This window comes from Rhinopithecus bieti, unplaced genomic scaffold, assembly GCF_001698545.2.
Source record: "Rhinopithecus bieti isolate Rb0 unplaced genomic scaffold, ASM169854v2 scaffold_65, whole genome shotgun sequence".
NCBI classification, from domain to species: domain Eukaryota; kingdom Metazoa; phylum Chordata; class Mammalia; order Primates; family Cercopithecidae; genus Rhinopithecus; species Rhinopithecus bieti.
Window position 1 is genome coordinate 6,239,979 of NW_016803344.1, and position 15,147 is coordinate 6,255,125.

The following is a 15,147-nucleotide window of genomic DNA, read 5'->3' on the forward strand; positions in this document are numbered from 1 at the left end:
AAAAAAAAAAAGAGGAAAATCCCCCTACCCTTGCCCTCAGTCTGGGTAAAGGAGATATATGTATGTGTGTGTGTATATATATATATATATATATATATATATATATGTAATTTATATTTGTATATTTATATATATATTTGTTTGTTTGTTTGTTTTGAGACAAGGTGTTGCTCTGTCACCCATGCTGGAATGCAGTGGCTCGTTCTAGGCTCACTATAGCCTCCAACTCCTGGGCTCATGTGATCTTTCCACTTCAGCCTCCTGGGTAGCTGGGACTACAGGCGGACGCCATGACGCCCAGCTAATTTTTTGTACTTTTGGAGAGATGAGGTTTTGTCGTGTTGCCCAGGCTGGTCTTGCACTCCTGGCCTCAGGCTTTCCTCCTGCCTTGGCCTCCCAAAGTGCTGGGATTACATGTGCATGAGCTATCACGCCTGGCCAAGGAGTCAAAATTGCACCCGCATTGGGAGGCAGCATGATGTTTGGTTGTGGGACAAGCATGGGCCATGAATCAAATCCAGAAAAATGTAGATTTAGACCCTGACTCTGCTATTCATTTACTGTGGGGTCTTAGGCAAATTTTTAAGCCTCTCTGAGATTCCTTTTCTTCCATCTGTAAGATAGGACTAGTAATACTTGTCTAATGGGTTTGTATGAGGACTAAAGTGTATAATAAGTAGGCACTATAATATGCCTGATGCACAGTACACATTCAATAAACAGTAGTTAGTCTGATACAATATAAATTAAGCAATTACCAAGTAATGCAAGACAGGATTCAATCAAGTGTAAAGTGGTGGAGTTGGGATTTGAACCAAGACAGTTTGACTGCAGAATCCATATCCTAATAGCAATGCTATTCCTCTTCCATGACCCCACAGAATGCATTTCACCAAATTCCATCAAATACAGAATTTCTACCAGGGAAGTAGCCTCCTAGTTTGTCCTCTCTTGCCTAGTTTCACCAACTTCAGTCTTTCCAGTAGATTGATCAAGACACCATTAGATTGATACTATGGAAATATGCTTTCAAATGTCACTGCAAAAACTTTCAATAGTTCCCTGTTTCTGGCAGTTTCTAATTAAAATTCTGCTTTTCTTTTAAGACCTCCAGATAATCTAGCTCCACTCTATCCTTATCTCCCACTACTTGCTACCACTCCCCTCATTCTAGATAGATCATTCTCCTTGATATCCTGGATACACACTTACTCCCACTTTCTTGCCTTTGTTCATTTCCTTCAGCTTCTCTCTACCTAGTCAAACTCCACCGGTTCCAATAGAGCATTCCCTGATTATTCCAATTTATGCTCACCTTTTTCCTCTTCTGAATATCTTTAGTACTTAGAATCTATGCCAATCATCCAGATTCTGACACACACACAGCCTCTACCCAAAAAAAAAAAAAAAAAAAAAAAAAACCAGAAAAACTAAGTGTGCATAAAACTCAGTTTCGTAGCCAAGCGTGGTGACGCACGTCTGTAATCCCACTACTCAGGAGGCTAAGGCACGAGAATTGCTTGATCCCGGGGGAAGGAGGTTGCAGTGAGCCGAGATTGTGCCACTGCACTCCAGCCTGGGCGACATAGCGAGACCCTGTCTCAAAACAGAAACAAAAACAAAAACACCTCAGCTTTCTTCATTCGTTGTTGATGGACATAAATGTGGTTTATAAGTAGTTTTATATACTATGTGCCTACTATTATCACTTAAAAATATTTTTGAGTATTTGTATTCTCATTATTAGCTGTGTGGTCCTTGGCAGAGTTTCCTATGCTTCCTGAGCTTCAGTTTTCTCATCTATAAAGTTAGGATAATTGATGTATAAGCTGTAAGACCATAATGTCATAAAGATTAAATGAGATTAGTCCAGTCCCTGATACATGAATGGCATTTACAAAATGCTAGCTCTCATTTGCTTTCTCTTTAATGGCCATTTGTTATTCTATGGTATTACTATTTGTATTACTAGTTTTCATCAATTTCTTATTGTTGGGCTATTGGGTTGTTTCCAGTTTCACTATTATAGTGAAACTCTTTACTAATCACTTTTTTCTTCGTGATTATTTTCTTGAAGTCTATTCCCTGTAGTTGAGATAGCAGAGAAAAGGGTATAAAAAGTTTTATGGGCCGGGCGTGGTGGCCCACACCTGTAATCCCAGCACTTTGGGAGGGCAAGGTGGGCTCCCAAAGCTTGAGCTCAGGAGTTTGAGACCAGCCTGGGTAACATGGCCAAACCCGATTTCTACAAAACAAACAATGTGCGCCTGTAGTTCCAGCTACTGGGAGACGGGGGAGGGAGCACAGCTGAGATGGGGGGATCACTTGAGCCAGGGAGATGGCAGTTGCAGTGAGCTGAGATCATGCCACTGCACTCCAGCCTGGGTGACAAGAGAGCGAGACTACGAGCTTAAAAAAAAAAAAAAGTTTTATAGCTCTTGTCATGCATTGCCTTGTTATCTAATAAGATTGTGCCAATTTCTTACAATGCCATTATTGTGTAAGAGTATCTGTTTTCCCAGGGCCACCTAGACATTGGTCTTAATAATTTTTTAAAATTTTTACGAGTTTTCTAGGTATATAATGGCACCTTGGGGTTGATTCAATTTGGATTTCTTTAATACATTATAGGGTTGTACACTATGTGATTTAACTTTCAGTTATGTTCTGTCTTGTACATTAAAAAATATTTCATGCATTAATCTTATCTCTCCAACTAGATTGTATAAACTGTAAATTGTATAACCTGAAACAAATGACTTAGCTTCTGTGAATTTTATTTCTTATGAAATGAAATAAGGGGGTGATAATCTTTAATAAGGTTATCCTTCCATTGTTATGGTCTAATTGCTTCTCTTTCCTCAACCTCGTGTTTTTTTTTTTTTTTTTTTTTTTTTTTATGAGACAGAGTCTTGCTTGTTGCCCAGGCTGGTAACACCATCTCAGCTCACTGCAACCTCCGCCTCCCAGGTTCAAGCGATTCTCCTGCCTTAGCCTCCTGAGTAGCTGGGATTACAGGCACCCGCTACCAGGCCTGGCTTTTTTTTTTTTTTTTTCCAGTACAGACAGGGTTTCACCATGTTGGCCAGGCTGGTCTCAAATTCCTGATTTCAAGTGATCCACCCACCTTGGGCTCCCAAAGTGCTAGGATTACAGGCGTGAGCCACAGTTCCCGGCATCCTCCAACTCTTGATTCAGTACTCAGACTATCCTAAATTCTCTGCATTCATATGTTTTACCTGTGGAGTATATTTTCTGCAGAATAGCCAGGCAGATATTTTAAGAATGTAAATTTGATCATGTGATTCTTGCTTAAAACCCTTCAGTGAATTTTCATTGCTCTTCAGATATATACCAAATTCCTTACTATACACAGAATTGCATGATTTGCCCAGTTTATGCATCAATTCCTGCTATTCTTTCCCTTATTCTCAGTGTTTCAGCCTCAAGGAGTTCCTCCTAACATATACCCTTGGTTCTCTCTTATCCCAGAGTAGTCTCTTTTTTTATATGGGAGTGGAGAAAAACTTATATTCATCTTTCAGATTTTAGCAAAAATGTCTCAAGGAAGTTTAAATCTTGATTTAGTAATTGTGTAACCTTAGACAAGGTATTTAACCTCTCTGAGGCTTGAGTTTCAAGTTTATAAAATGAGAAAAGCCTCCCTCCTAGAGTTGTGGTAAGGATTAAATAAGATAATACATATAAAAAGTTTAAAGAAACATTTGGCACCTAGTGAATAATACTTATACAAGTAGAAGCTGGAGAAAGAGATGTTCAATATATAATTGCTGAGAGAGAATGCACAAATTAAGAAAGAGTTGCTCATGGAAGGTTCTGTGGGTAAATAATTTTTTCCTTTCACTAATTACTTTGTTAAAAAATTTACTTTCATCTAGTTAGATGGTGAAAATAATTGTACTTGATTTCAGCAGGATTCAGTGGTGTGTACCTATAATCCCAGCTACCTGGGAGGCTGAGGCTGGAAGATAGCTGAGTCCAGGAGTTCAGGACAAGCCTGGGCAACAGCAACAAAAAATTACCGATTGCCTATTGTGTGCTAGGCATTGTGCTAGTACTAGGTGGGTCTGATTTTAATAGATGGTAAAAAATGAGTAGGCAGTCTTGAGGTCAGGAGGAAGAATTTGAGTCAACATTCAGCCCAGGAGAACAGAAGATAGGTTAGAAGAGTGGTGGGTGCTGGCCGGGCGCAGTGGCTCATGCCTTTAATCCCAGCACTTTGGGAGGCCGAGGTGAGCAGATCACAAGGTCAGGAGTTCGAGAACAGCCTGGCTAACATAGTGAAACCCCGTCTCTACTAAAAATACAAAAATTAGCCAGGCATGGTGGCACCCGCCTATAGTCCCAGCTACCCAGGAGGCTGAGGCAGGAGAATTGCTTGAACCCGGGAGGCAGACGTTGTGGTGAGCCGAGATTGTGCCACTGTACTCCAGCCTGGATGTCACAGCGAGACTCCGTCTCAAAAAAAAAAAAAAAAAAAGAGTGGTGGGTGCTAAGATTAGACAGGTAAAGAAGGGACCCAGGTGGTGGGTCCTAGGGCAGGGAAGTTATAACTTGGTCCTGTGTTAGACTGGTAAGCCTTCTGAGGCTAAATATGTCTGAGAAGATTAATGATATCTGGGCTTCCATTTCTGTTGCAGAATTCTGGGGAGACATTGCCAAGGAATTTTACTGGAAGACTCCATGCCCTGGCCCATTCCTTCGGTACAACTTTGATGTGACTAAAGGGAAAATCTTCATTGAGTGGATGAAAGGAGCAAGTACCAACATCTGCTACAATGTACTGGATCGAAATGTCCATGAGAAAAAGCTTGGAGATAAAGTTGCTTTTACTGGTAAAATATCTATCTTATACTTGGTGGCAGATAAAACACTCATTTGATACTTACAACAACCCAGCAGAGTAAGCAAAGTGTCATCAACTTAATATCTCAGGTGAGGAAAAATACCTCAAGGAAGTTACACGACTTCCTTCAGATCACATAACTAGTACGTGACAGAGCTGACATTCAAAGCCAAGCGTCCTGACTTCTACTCTAGTGTTCTTGGCTTTGCAGTTGAAGAGGGAGAAAGGGCACTGGCAAATGGAAGAGAACAGGACTGAGTAGCTTTCTTCCTCATTCTTGCTATGGAAGAAAAATAGTATTGGGTTTTTCACTACCTCTACTACCACTATCACTATCTTTTACAGAGCTGTGTGCCAGAAACTATGCTGAAGTGCTTAACAAATATTATCTCCTTTGATGCTTATAATAATTATGAAAGCACTATTTGTTTTCCTTATTTTATATAGGCGAAAACTGAAATTCTGAGAAGTCAAGTGACATATATGAAGTGAAACAACTAGCTAGAAGCAAGGCTGAGATTCAAACCTAGGCAGTATAATTACAGAGCTTATACACAACAATGACATTCTATTACTCCTCTAATTCCTTACCTTGGCCTCTCAACAGCTTTGTAAAATAGGAATTCTTAGTTTAATTTTACAGGTGAACAAATGAAGCATTGAAGGGTTATATAATGAATAAGGTCATAGAGTGAACAAGTGGTAGAGCCAGAATTCAAACTCAAGTCTGCCTGACTCCTTGCTTGTACCACTAGGCCATGCGGCCTCCCCAGCAGGAAATTTCTTTTTTTTTTTTTTTTTTTTGAGACGGAGTCTCGCTCTGTCGTCCAGGCTGGAGTGCAGTGGCCAGATCTCAGCTCACTGCAAGCTCCGCCTCCCGGGTTTAGGCCATTCTCCCGCCTCAGCGTCCGGAGTAGCTGGGACTACAGGCGCCCGCCACCTCGCCCGGCTAGTTTTTTGTATTTTTAGTAGAGACGGGGTTTCACCGTGTTATCCAGGATGGTCTGGATCTCCTGACTTCGTGATCTGCCCGTCTCGGCCTCCCAAAGTGCTGGGATTACAGGTTTGAGCCACCGCGCCCGGCCAGGAAATTTCTAAGACTGCTTCTCCCAGGAATTTAGCTGTCTAGGAGATACTGCTATACCAAATCCAAATAGGATTTTGAAATTCCAATAATTGGGGTGTTGCTTCTGCCACAACCTATGAGCACTCAGAATTGATCTATTTTTTTCTGAGACAGGATCTTGCTCTGTTGCCCAGGCTGGAGTGCAGCCGGCATGATCTTGGCTCACTGCAACCTCTGCCTCTGCCTCCCCTGCTCAAGCAATCCTCCCACGTTAGCCTCCTGAGTAGGTGGGACTACAGGCATGCACCACCACGTTTGGCTAATTTTTGTATTTTGTATTTTGTATTTAGTATTTTTTGTAATGATGGGGTTTCACCACATTGCCCAGGCTGTTCTTGAACTCCTGAACTCAAGCGATCCGCCTGCCTTGGCCTCCCAAAGTGCTGGGATTAGCATGAGCCACCATGTCTGATTAATTTTGTAGGCTAGCCAATAGGAGCAGCTTGGATCCTTCATGGGAGAGTTAAATTGGAACTCACTCAATATCTTTGCCCAGTTTGTGTGATATATTGAGAAGAGCCTTAACCTGAGAGACAGGAAATTTAGGTTCTCCTTTCAACTCTGCCATTAACATGTTGTATAACCACAGACAATGCATTTAACTAAGAGTCAGTTTCTTCTTCCATAAAATGGGGATAATAATTCTACCCTTGTTTTTCTCACTACATTGTTGTAAGAATCAAATGAGATAACGTTGTAAAAGTACTTATTTGTTTATTGGAAAACACTGTATAGGTGTGAGTGGTCTATTATTATATTACCATTGCTTAGTTGGGGGCCACTTTGCCACTGAAATTTACTGTCCATTGTGTCTGTTGAGACTCTCTTTAGCTTCTGCTTTAGAGCTTTATGCTTGAGCTCCAGCCAACACTTGGGCTCATTTCCCAGGCTCTTTAAAGATCAGAAAACCTTTAAAGATCTTCAAAGGAGGCCGGGCATGGTGGCTCATGCCTGTAATCCCAGTACTTTGGGAGGCTGAGGCAAGAGGGTTACTTGAGCTAAGGAGTTCGAGACCAGACTGGGCAACATGGCGAAACTCCCACTCTACATAAAAGACAAAAATTAGCTGGGCATGGTGGTGCACGCCTGTAGTCCCAGCTACTCCAAAGGCTGTGGTGGGAGAACTGCTTGAGCCCAGGAGGCGGAGGTTGCAGTGAGCAGAGATCACACCACTGTACTCCAGCCTGGGCAACAGAGTAAGACCCTGTCTCAAAAAGTAATTATAATAAAAATAAAATAAAATAAGAAAATAAAAGAGAAAAAAAGATCTTAAAAGGAAATGCTTGTATCTGAATTTGTTCCCTGGTTTGAAAGAACTCAGGTGCCTAATGAAAAACAGAATACACAGGCCAGAGTTTTCAATCACTGGAGAGTTTTCCAGAATCCTGAGGCCTTTTCTTTCTAGAGATACCAGTTCCCCTGGACAGGCTTTGGAGAGCCTCTCTTTCCCCATCTGTAAAATGAGAGTAGACTAGATTAGCGTTTTCCAAAGAATTCTTCAGGAACCACTAATTACTGGAGATATTAGTAGGGGCTTTTAATTCATAAAATGTTTCAATCTGAGAAACATCACATAATAAATTGCCTTTGTGTGAGATTCCTAATGTATATTAGCATAGTAAAATCTCCAAGAAGTCCTACATTAGAGATACCTGATTAATTTTGTTTAACATATGATTTCCCGAACTTATTTAAGCCCCAAACACTTTTTGCCAGCATGCTATTGACATCACAAGAAGCAGTATTCCATGGAATACCCATTGGGGAAGCACTGGATTAAATAATCTCTAAATTAATTTCCAGTGCAAAATTCTGTAACTCAAAAACAAGACATCCTCACTCCATTTTTACATTGGTCACTCCCTCAACAAGAATTGTTAAAGATATTGAATACTCAGGGCTGCGTTAGGCATTAGGGATATATGGGTAAAAAGGCAAGAGACAAGTACCATATAGGCAATTACTATTTAATTATTTTATGTTTATAGTAAAGCAAAAGCAAAATACAAATAAATTGCATTTTATTATAAGAAAGTAAAGTGCAAATATGCCAGATATGTGGTTACTTACCTTTGTTACCTCTGTATTTTAAAGGATATGCTTAAACTGCTCTTTTCATCATTTTAAAGAAAGTATTGATTTCTTACTATGATAGATGAGAATTTAGTTCTTATATACCTCTCTAACTTCCTTCTCTCTTCTTCTCGATATAATTAAAGCTGTTTTCTAGTTAATTTAAAACCAGTTTACATAAGAATAGCATACTATGGTATGCTGTACATTTCCTTTTATGTACAGATTTTTATTTACTCTGAAGTTAATAATTGCTTACCGGGCTGGGCGCAGTGGCTCATGCCTGTAATCCCAACACTTTGGGAGGCTGAAGCCCAGGAAGATCACCTGAGGTCAGGAGTTTGAGACAAGTCTGGCCAACATGGTGAAATCTCATCTCTACTAAAAATACAAAAAAAATTAGCTGGGCATGATGGTGCACATCTGTAATCCCAGCTACTTGGGAGTCTGAGGCAGAAGAATCACTTGAACCTGGGAGGCAGAGATTGCAGTGAGCCAAGATCATGCTGCTGCACTCCAGCCTGGGTGACAGAGCGAGACTCTGTCTCAAAAAAACAATAAATAATAATAATAATTGCTTACCATTTTTTTCTTGTACTATTGAAGCCTTTATCATATATTTAATATTTTCCAAACTCACTGTCATATGAAGTCCTCCTTTTCCTCCCAAAGTTCTCCCTCTTGGAGCTCACCTTCTTTCTGCTCTAATTCTTACTAAGGCTTTTAAAAATGACATCTTTTCCATGATTCACTCCAATTGATATACTTCTTATAGAAACACATTATGTCTTTCTTCTTAATTTTATGTCATTTAGATAGCTATGGTGGCATTAACAAGCCACATTTGTAGCTCGTGTCTTGTTTTGGAACATGCATTGTATAGACATTGAAATTATCCACAAAGGAAATGGTGTTCTTAGGAAAGTACTCCCATTATCCAAAATAGAACCATATTAAGGAATAATTTGGCCTTTTACTTTTGGCTTGACACATTGCAAATGTTCATGGAATAGTAGTGTTTTTAGAACTTGAAGTGACTGTTAGAGTCCATCTAGACCAACTCTCTTCAAAGATTGGTAGATTAAGGGACAAAGAAGCTAAGTGATTTGCCTGAGGGTCATACACCTGTTTGAAGACAGAACTGAGACTAATCTCCAGATACTGTCACTCCTAGTCAACTATTTTTTTTCACTCATGACACTACCTCGTTATTCTAGTAGTCCAGCACTTGGCTGTGACAGATAAAAAGAGAAAGTAGCCACATTAGCCAAATTAATTTAAATTAACTTTAAAATATCAGATAAAATGTGTTACTAGGTTTGAATGTCCCAGACCCTAGTCTCATGGAATTTACATTCTATTTGGAAAGACCAAATAGCTTGGCTGGGCACAGTGGCTCACGCCTGTAATCCCAGCACTTTGGAAGGCCAAGGCAGGTGGATCACCTGAGGTCGGGAATTCGATACCAGCCTGGCCAACATGGTGAAACCCTGTCTCTACTAAAAATACAAAAATCAGCTGGGTGTGGTGGCGGGTGCCTGTAATTGCAGCTACTTGGGAGGCTGAGGCAGGAGAATGGCTTGAACCCAGGAGGCGGAGGTTGTAATGAACTGAGATCGTGCCATTGCATTCCACCCTGGGCGACAAGAGCGAAACTCCATCTCAAAAACAAAGCAAAAACAAAACAAATAGATCTACATAAAAACAGCCTGGGCCAGGCACAGTGGCTCACGCCTGTAATCCCAACATTTTGGGAGGCCGAGGTGGGCTGATCACCTTAGATCAGGAGTTCAAGACCAGCCTGGCCAACAAGACGAAACCCCATCTTTACTAAAAATACAAAAATTAGCCGGGTATGGTGGTGCACTCCTGTAATCCCAGCTGCTTGGGAGGCTGAGACAGGAGAATTGCTTGAACCCAGGAGACAGAGGTTGTCGTGAGCCGAGATCATGCCAATGTACCCCAGCCTGGGCAACAGAGCAAGACTCCATCAAAAAAAAAAAAAAAAAAAAAAAAAGCCTGAAAAGAGTTATGGACCAAACTGCAAAGAGCTACTTACACAAATAGTTCACAGAAAGGAGAAAGCCTTATAGGGAGGCAGGATAACATAAAGATTGGGAGAATGGGTGTTTTGGTGTCAGACTAACCTAGTTTGAGTCCTATTTTTGCCACTAATTAGCTGTCTGATCTTGGGCAAGTTACTTAACCTCTTTGAGCCTCAGTTTTCTCAACTGTTAAATGTGGATAAAAATAGCTTTTATCTCATGGAGTTGTCAGTTTTGTAAGATTGAATAGGATAAAAAAAAAAACCATGTGTCAAATTCCTGACACACTGAATGCACGTAAATATTAACCACCACAGTTGTTTATGTTGGAACAGTGAGAAGACCAAGCGTGTTTAGAGTAAAAAGTTTATGCGGGGAACAATTTATTCATTCAATAAATGCTGTCTGAGAACTTATTATGTGCCAGGCACTATTCTAAACAAAGTTCTTGCCCTCATGGAGGTTATAGTCCAGCTTGAGGAGACAGACAATAAACACAGAAACTATAAGTATATGACAGGTAATGATGAGTACTATAGAAAAATATAGAGCAGAGCAAGGAGAAATGGAAGTGACAGTGCAGAGTGGGAGCTGATAAGGAAAGAACCTTTTGATAAAGATGACATTTGAGCAGAGATCTGAAGGAAAGTATGGAGTGTGCTACACAGATAGTTAGGGTAGGGAGGGGAAATGTTCCAGGTAGACGGAAGAACAAATGTGCTGCTGCCTGGTGTGTTTGAAGACTAGCTAGGAAGTTAGTGTAGCTAAAACAGTGTGAGCTAGGGAAGAGAGAGTAGTATTGACACCAACAGGATATTAGATCATGTCACATCTTGAAAGCTAATGTAGACTTTGGCCTTTTATTCATGGTGAAATGGGAAACCACTAGACAACCTTGTTGAGACGGAGTCTTGCTCTGTTGCCCAGGCTGGAGTGCAAAGGTGTGATCTTGGCTCACTGCATCCTCCATCACACCTGGCTAATATTTTTTGAGACAGAGTCTCACTCTATTGCCCAGGCTAGAGTGCAGTGGTGTAATCTTCGCTCACTGCAAGCTCTGCCTCCCGGGTTCATGCCTTTCTCCTGGCTCAGTCTCCCAAGTAGCTGGGACTACAGGTGCCCACCACCACACCCGGCTAATTTTTTGTATTTTTAGTAGAGATGGGGTTTCACCGTCTTAGCCAGGATGGTCTTGATCTCTTGACCTCATGATCCACCTGCCTTGGCCTCCCAAAGTGCTGGGATTACAGGTATGTGCCACCGTGCCTGGCCAATTTTTGTATATTTAGTAGAGACGGGTTTTCACCATGTTGGCCAGGCTGGTCTTGAACTCCTGACCTTGTGACCTGCACGCCTCGGCCTCCCAAAGTGCTGGGGTTACAGGCATGAGCCACCATGCCCACCCACACCACTAGACAATCTTAAACATAGATGTGATAATGATTTGGCTTCTATTTAGGCTCTATCTTTTATATTATGAAGAGACTGTAGAAGGGGAAAAGTAGAAGTAGGGGGACCAATTAAGAGGCTATTGTAGAAATCGAGGTGATAGATTGTGGTGATTTAGACCATAGGAGTAGTCATGAAGATGGTTAGATGTGGTCAAATTCTGGATCTATTTTGAATGAAGAAGCCATGGAGTTTGCTGACTTGGATTGGGTATGGGGAGTGAAAGAGGAGTCAAGGTTGTCATCAACAGCAGATGAGGTCCAGGTAAGGGAGGTCTTGACTATTTTTGGAGATCTGTGAAAGGATTGCATGCAGGGGAATGTAGAAGTCACAGCAGAGGATAAGAGGATCATCTGGATACATATGGAAATGGGAATGTGAAGCCAGAGAACTGAGAGTTTGGTATTGAGTTCTGAACTGGGATGCTGCTGGTGGGAATGGAATGGAACAATGAAATTTTAGAGTGATTTAGTAAGTTTACATTAATTTAATCTGTATAAAGGGCTTGGTGCTTGGCAAAAAGTGTATTAGCTATTTTTTCATTATGGAAAGAAACCAGCACAGGTAACTAGGTGTGTAGATGGTGAAGAGATGGGGAGAAAGTGAGAGGAAAGAGTCAAGGATTCTCTTAATCTGTATAAACACTGCCTCTTTTGAAGACACACATTCATCTGATTCAAGGGCTAAATTTGCCCTGCAAAATACAGACTTTGGTTCCAACTGTCTCGTGCTGTCTTCCCCCTGGTGTGGCAGATAAATATATTAGTGGGGGTGCATGTGTGTATGTATGAGAAAATGATCAGTGACAAAGTATTGGGATAGTCATTCAGGGAGAGAGAGTCAGTAAGGGTGTTAGAGGTAGCTGAAGGAGTAGAAGGGAGTTAGCTAGTTGAAAGAACACTGGGGGACTGTTGGGAATTTGGGGGATTAAGTAAAAGGTTTATAAGGAGAGGGTGGAAAGAGTGGTTGATGGCTGATATTCTGATCATTTATACTAGCTGCTCAATCTCTACTTTTTCTAGGAGAAGTCCCCAGTCACCAAAGCCCAACACATTTGGTATTGTTGATTCCTTCCATTGTTTGCTTTGCTTTGTGTTTCCTAAGGCTGTCATTATCTCTGAGCCACCTAAATCCCCACCCTCAGCTGAAATCACTACTGTCTCTTCATGGCTCTCACTATATTTCAGTCCTTCTTCAGGAACTGGAGCTTTCAAGAATAAGGTAACTTTAGGAGTGACCCTAGGACAGAAGCTCTGCTCTCAGGATCCTTGTATGCTCCTGAATATGAATTCCATAGTATGACATTTGGAGCTGCCCAGATCCTTGTAGGCATATGTGTGTGTGTGTGTATTTGAGGCACAAAAAAAAAAAAAAAAAAAAAAAAAAAATTCCCTACCGCCCCATATCACTGATGTGAACTCCAGAATATGGACCTAGATAATTTAGAGTCCCTCGACATGAATGATAGGACAATATACTCTAGGGCTCTGATTTTCCATATCACCTTTACAGATCTCCTTGTCAAAACATGGGCTTCCCTCACCTTCTCAACCATCCCTACCTTCTCAAATACACACACTGTATCTATATCTTCACTAGTTTCACAACAGCATGTCTATTGATTAAGATATGCTTGGTAAAGAAAAACACTCATTTTGAGAAAGATGACTTCAGACCATTCTCTTCCTCTCTCTGGGCCTTCTCTTTGTAGGCATGATGGGAAATGCACTACAGATACTCAAGGTCCCTTTCATCTCCAATATTTCAGAATTCTCTGACTGTTTCTGAAGAGAGGAAGCAGTTTTTAGAAGTTCTGTTGCAACCTGTAGTGACTCTGTGGTGACTCGGTAGGTGGGTTGAATTTCTGTTGCGGTGGTAAGAAAGACAGAGGATTTTGTATATTTATTTATTTATTTCTATAATGATGTTGACAACATAAAGTGAGAATTTTAGAAGGTTTGGAATGAAGGGGCTGAGGAAGGAGTCTGCTCCTCTTGCCTGAGGGTTGTTTGTGGCTGATATCATAAATACTCAAAGCTAATGGGAGATACATGGGAAATACCTGTTGTTGGGAACAGTCTTTCTCCACTTGAATCAGGTGAGCAGATTGTGGAGGAGAGCTGGAGGATTTCATGTTTAAGGTGGATTTCTAACCTGCTTCTCTCATTTCTCCCTGAGTTTTATGACCTTTGACACTTTACAGAACCCCTCCCTAAAGTGGTGAAAATGAGACAAGTGGGCTGTGCTTTCCGAGTCACTTTTATGGAAGTAGATGGCATATGAATAATAAATGTATTACTCTGAAGACTCTGTCTTGAGGCCTGTTTCTGTGTCCTGAGCTTCATATCAGCTACCTGAGTTTGTGTCTGGGCCAACTTCTTATACTGGTGTGTTCAGTAAACATTTAATGAAAAGAATGGCTTTAGTTAATGTCCTTTTCTAAGCCTTCTTTTTCCCACTTATAAACTGTTAGGGATGTACAGGACACTTGCTTAAGTTACTTCTGGCACTGACCTTCAGAATTTCTGTCACAAATGTAGGGAACTGCCTGGATAAGTTCCCTACATTTCTGGGAGAAGTTAGGGGAGGGGAGGAACTGGCCTCCTCTCCTTTGAAGATACTAGATGGTCAGATGGGAGCAGGGGTTCTTGCCTTATGGCAACCCCACATTTATAACAATTAACTCAGAAGGTCTGGAGTTGAGGATGGGCCTTCCCCCACTTCCTGGATTTGGTTTGGGAGAGGTTGGGCACTGGTAATGATCCCCAGTGTCTCACACCTTGAACCTCTGAGAATTCAAGACTCTCAGTTTCAGTCCTTAGAGGTCATTTGTTCTAATTCCCATATAAATCAGGAATTGTACTACCAATATCCCAATACCTAACAATCCCCGTAAGTTATCATTCTGATTCTGGGTCATTCTGATTCAATTCCTCCATCTCTACCTTAATACTTACTAGTTAGGCAAGTTACCTCACCTCTTTAAACCTCAATTTTTCATGTCTGTAAAATGGAAATAATAACAAGTCCTGTGACATAGATGATTGTAAGGAAGAATTGGAATAATCTATATAAAGGGCTTAGTGCTTGGCAAAAAGTGTATTAGCTATTTTTATTATTATGCTGAAACCCTATACCTAAAACAGGTAACAGCAGTGCTGATCTTGTTGGAGCATGGATTGGAGGCCTAGAGCCACATTCTGTAGGCTTCTCCACCCTGTCACTGTGTTCCCTGTGAGGTGTGTGTCTGGAATCCCTAGAGATTTGCAAAGCTCAGTTTGAAAACCCCTGATCTAGTCCAGTGTTCTTGTTTTATAAATGAGGTGATACTGAGTCCACATTCTCAGGTTCCTCATATGATGTGGCTTCCTAAACAACCATGTCAGTCTCCCCTGGATATACTTTAGTTGACCAATATCTCTCATTAAGTATTCCAGCTATGGTCTGCCTTGAACAGAGTACTATTACCATTCTTTGACTTTACATATCTAAGATTACATTAGCCTCATTGACAGCCACACTCTCCACTCAGTTTATAATCTCTCATAATACTTAGGATTTTTCTTTTCTTTCTCTCCTTCCTTCCT

General features: G+C 41.0%; 1 protein-coding gene across 1 annotated transcript in view; it reads left to right on the forward strand.

Moving 5' to 3' along the window:
• ACSS2 (acyl-CoA synthetase short chain family member 2) overlaps positions 1–15,147 on the forward strand; it is a 51,178-nt gene that overhangs the window by 2,779 nt on the left and 33,252 nt on the right. Inside the window, exon 2 of the mRNA XM_017877485.1 lies at positions 4,662–4,856. Within this exon, the coding sequence (XP_017732974.1) occupies positions 4,662–4,856 (195 nt within the window). The remainder of the gene's footprint in view (positions 1–4,661; positions 4,857–15,147) is intronic.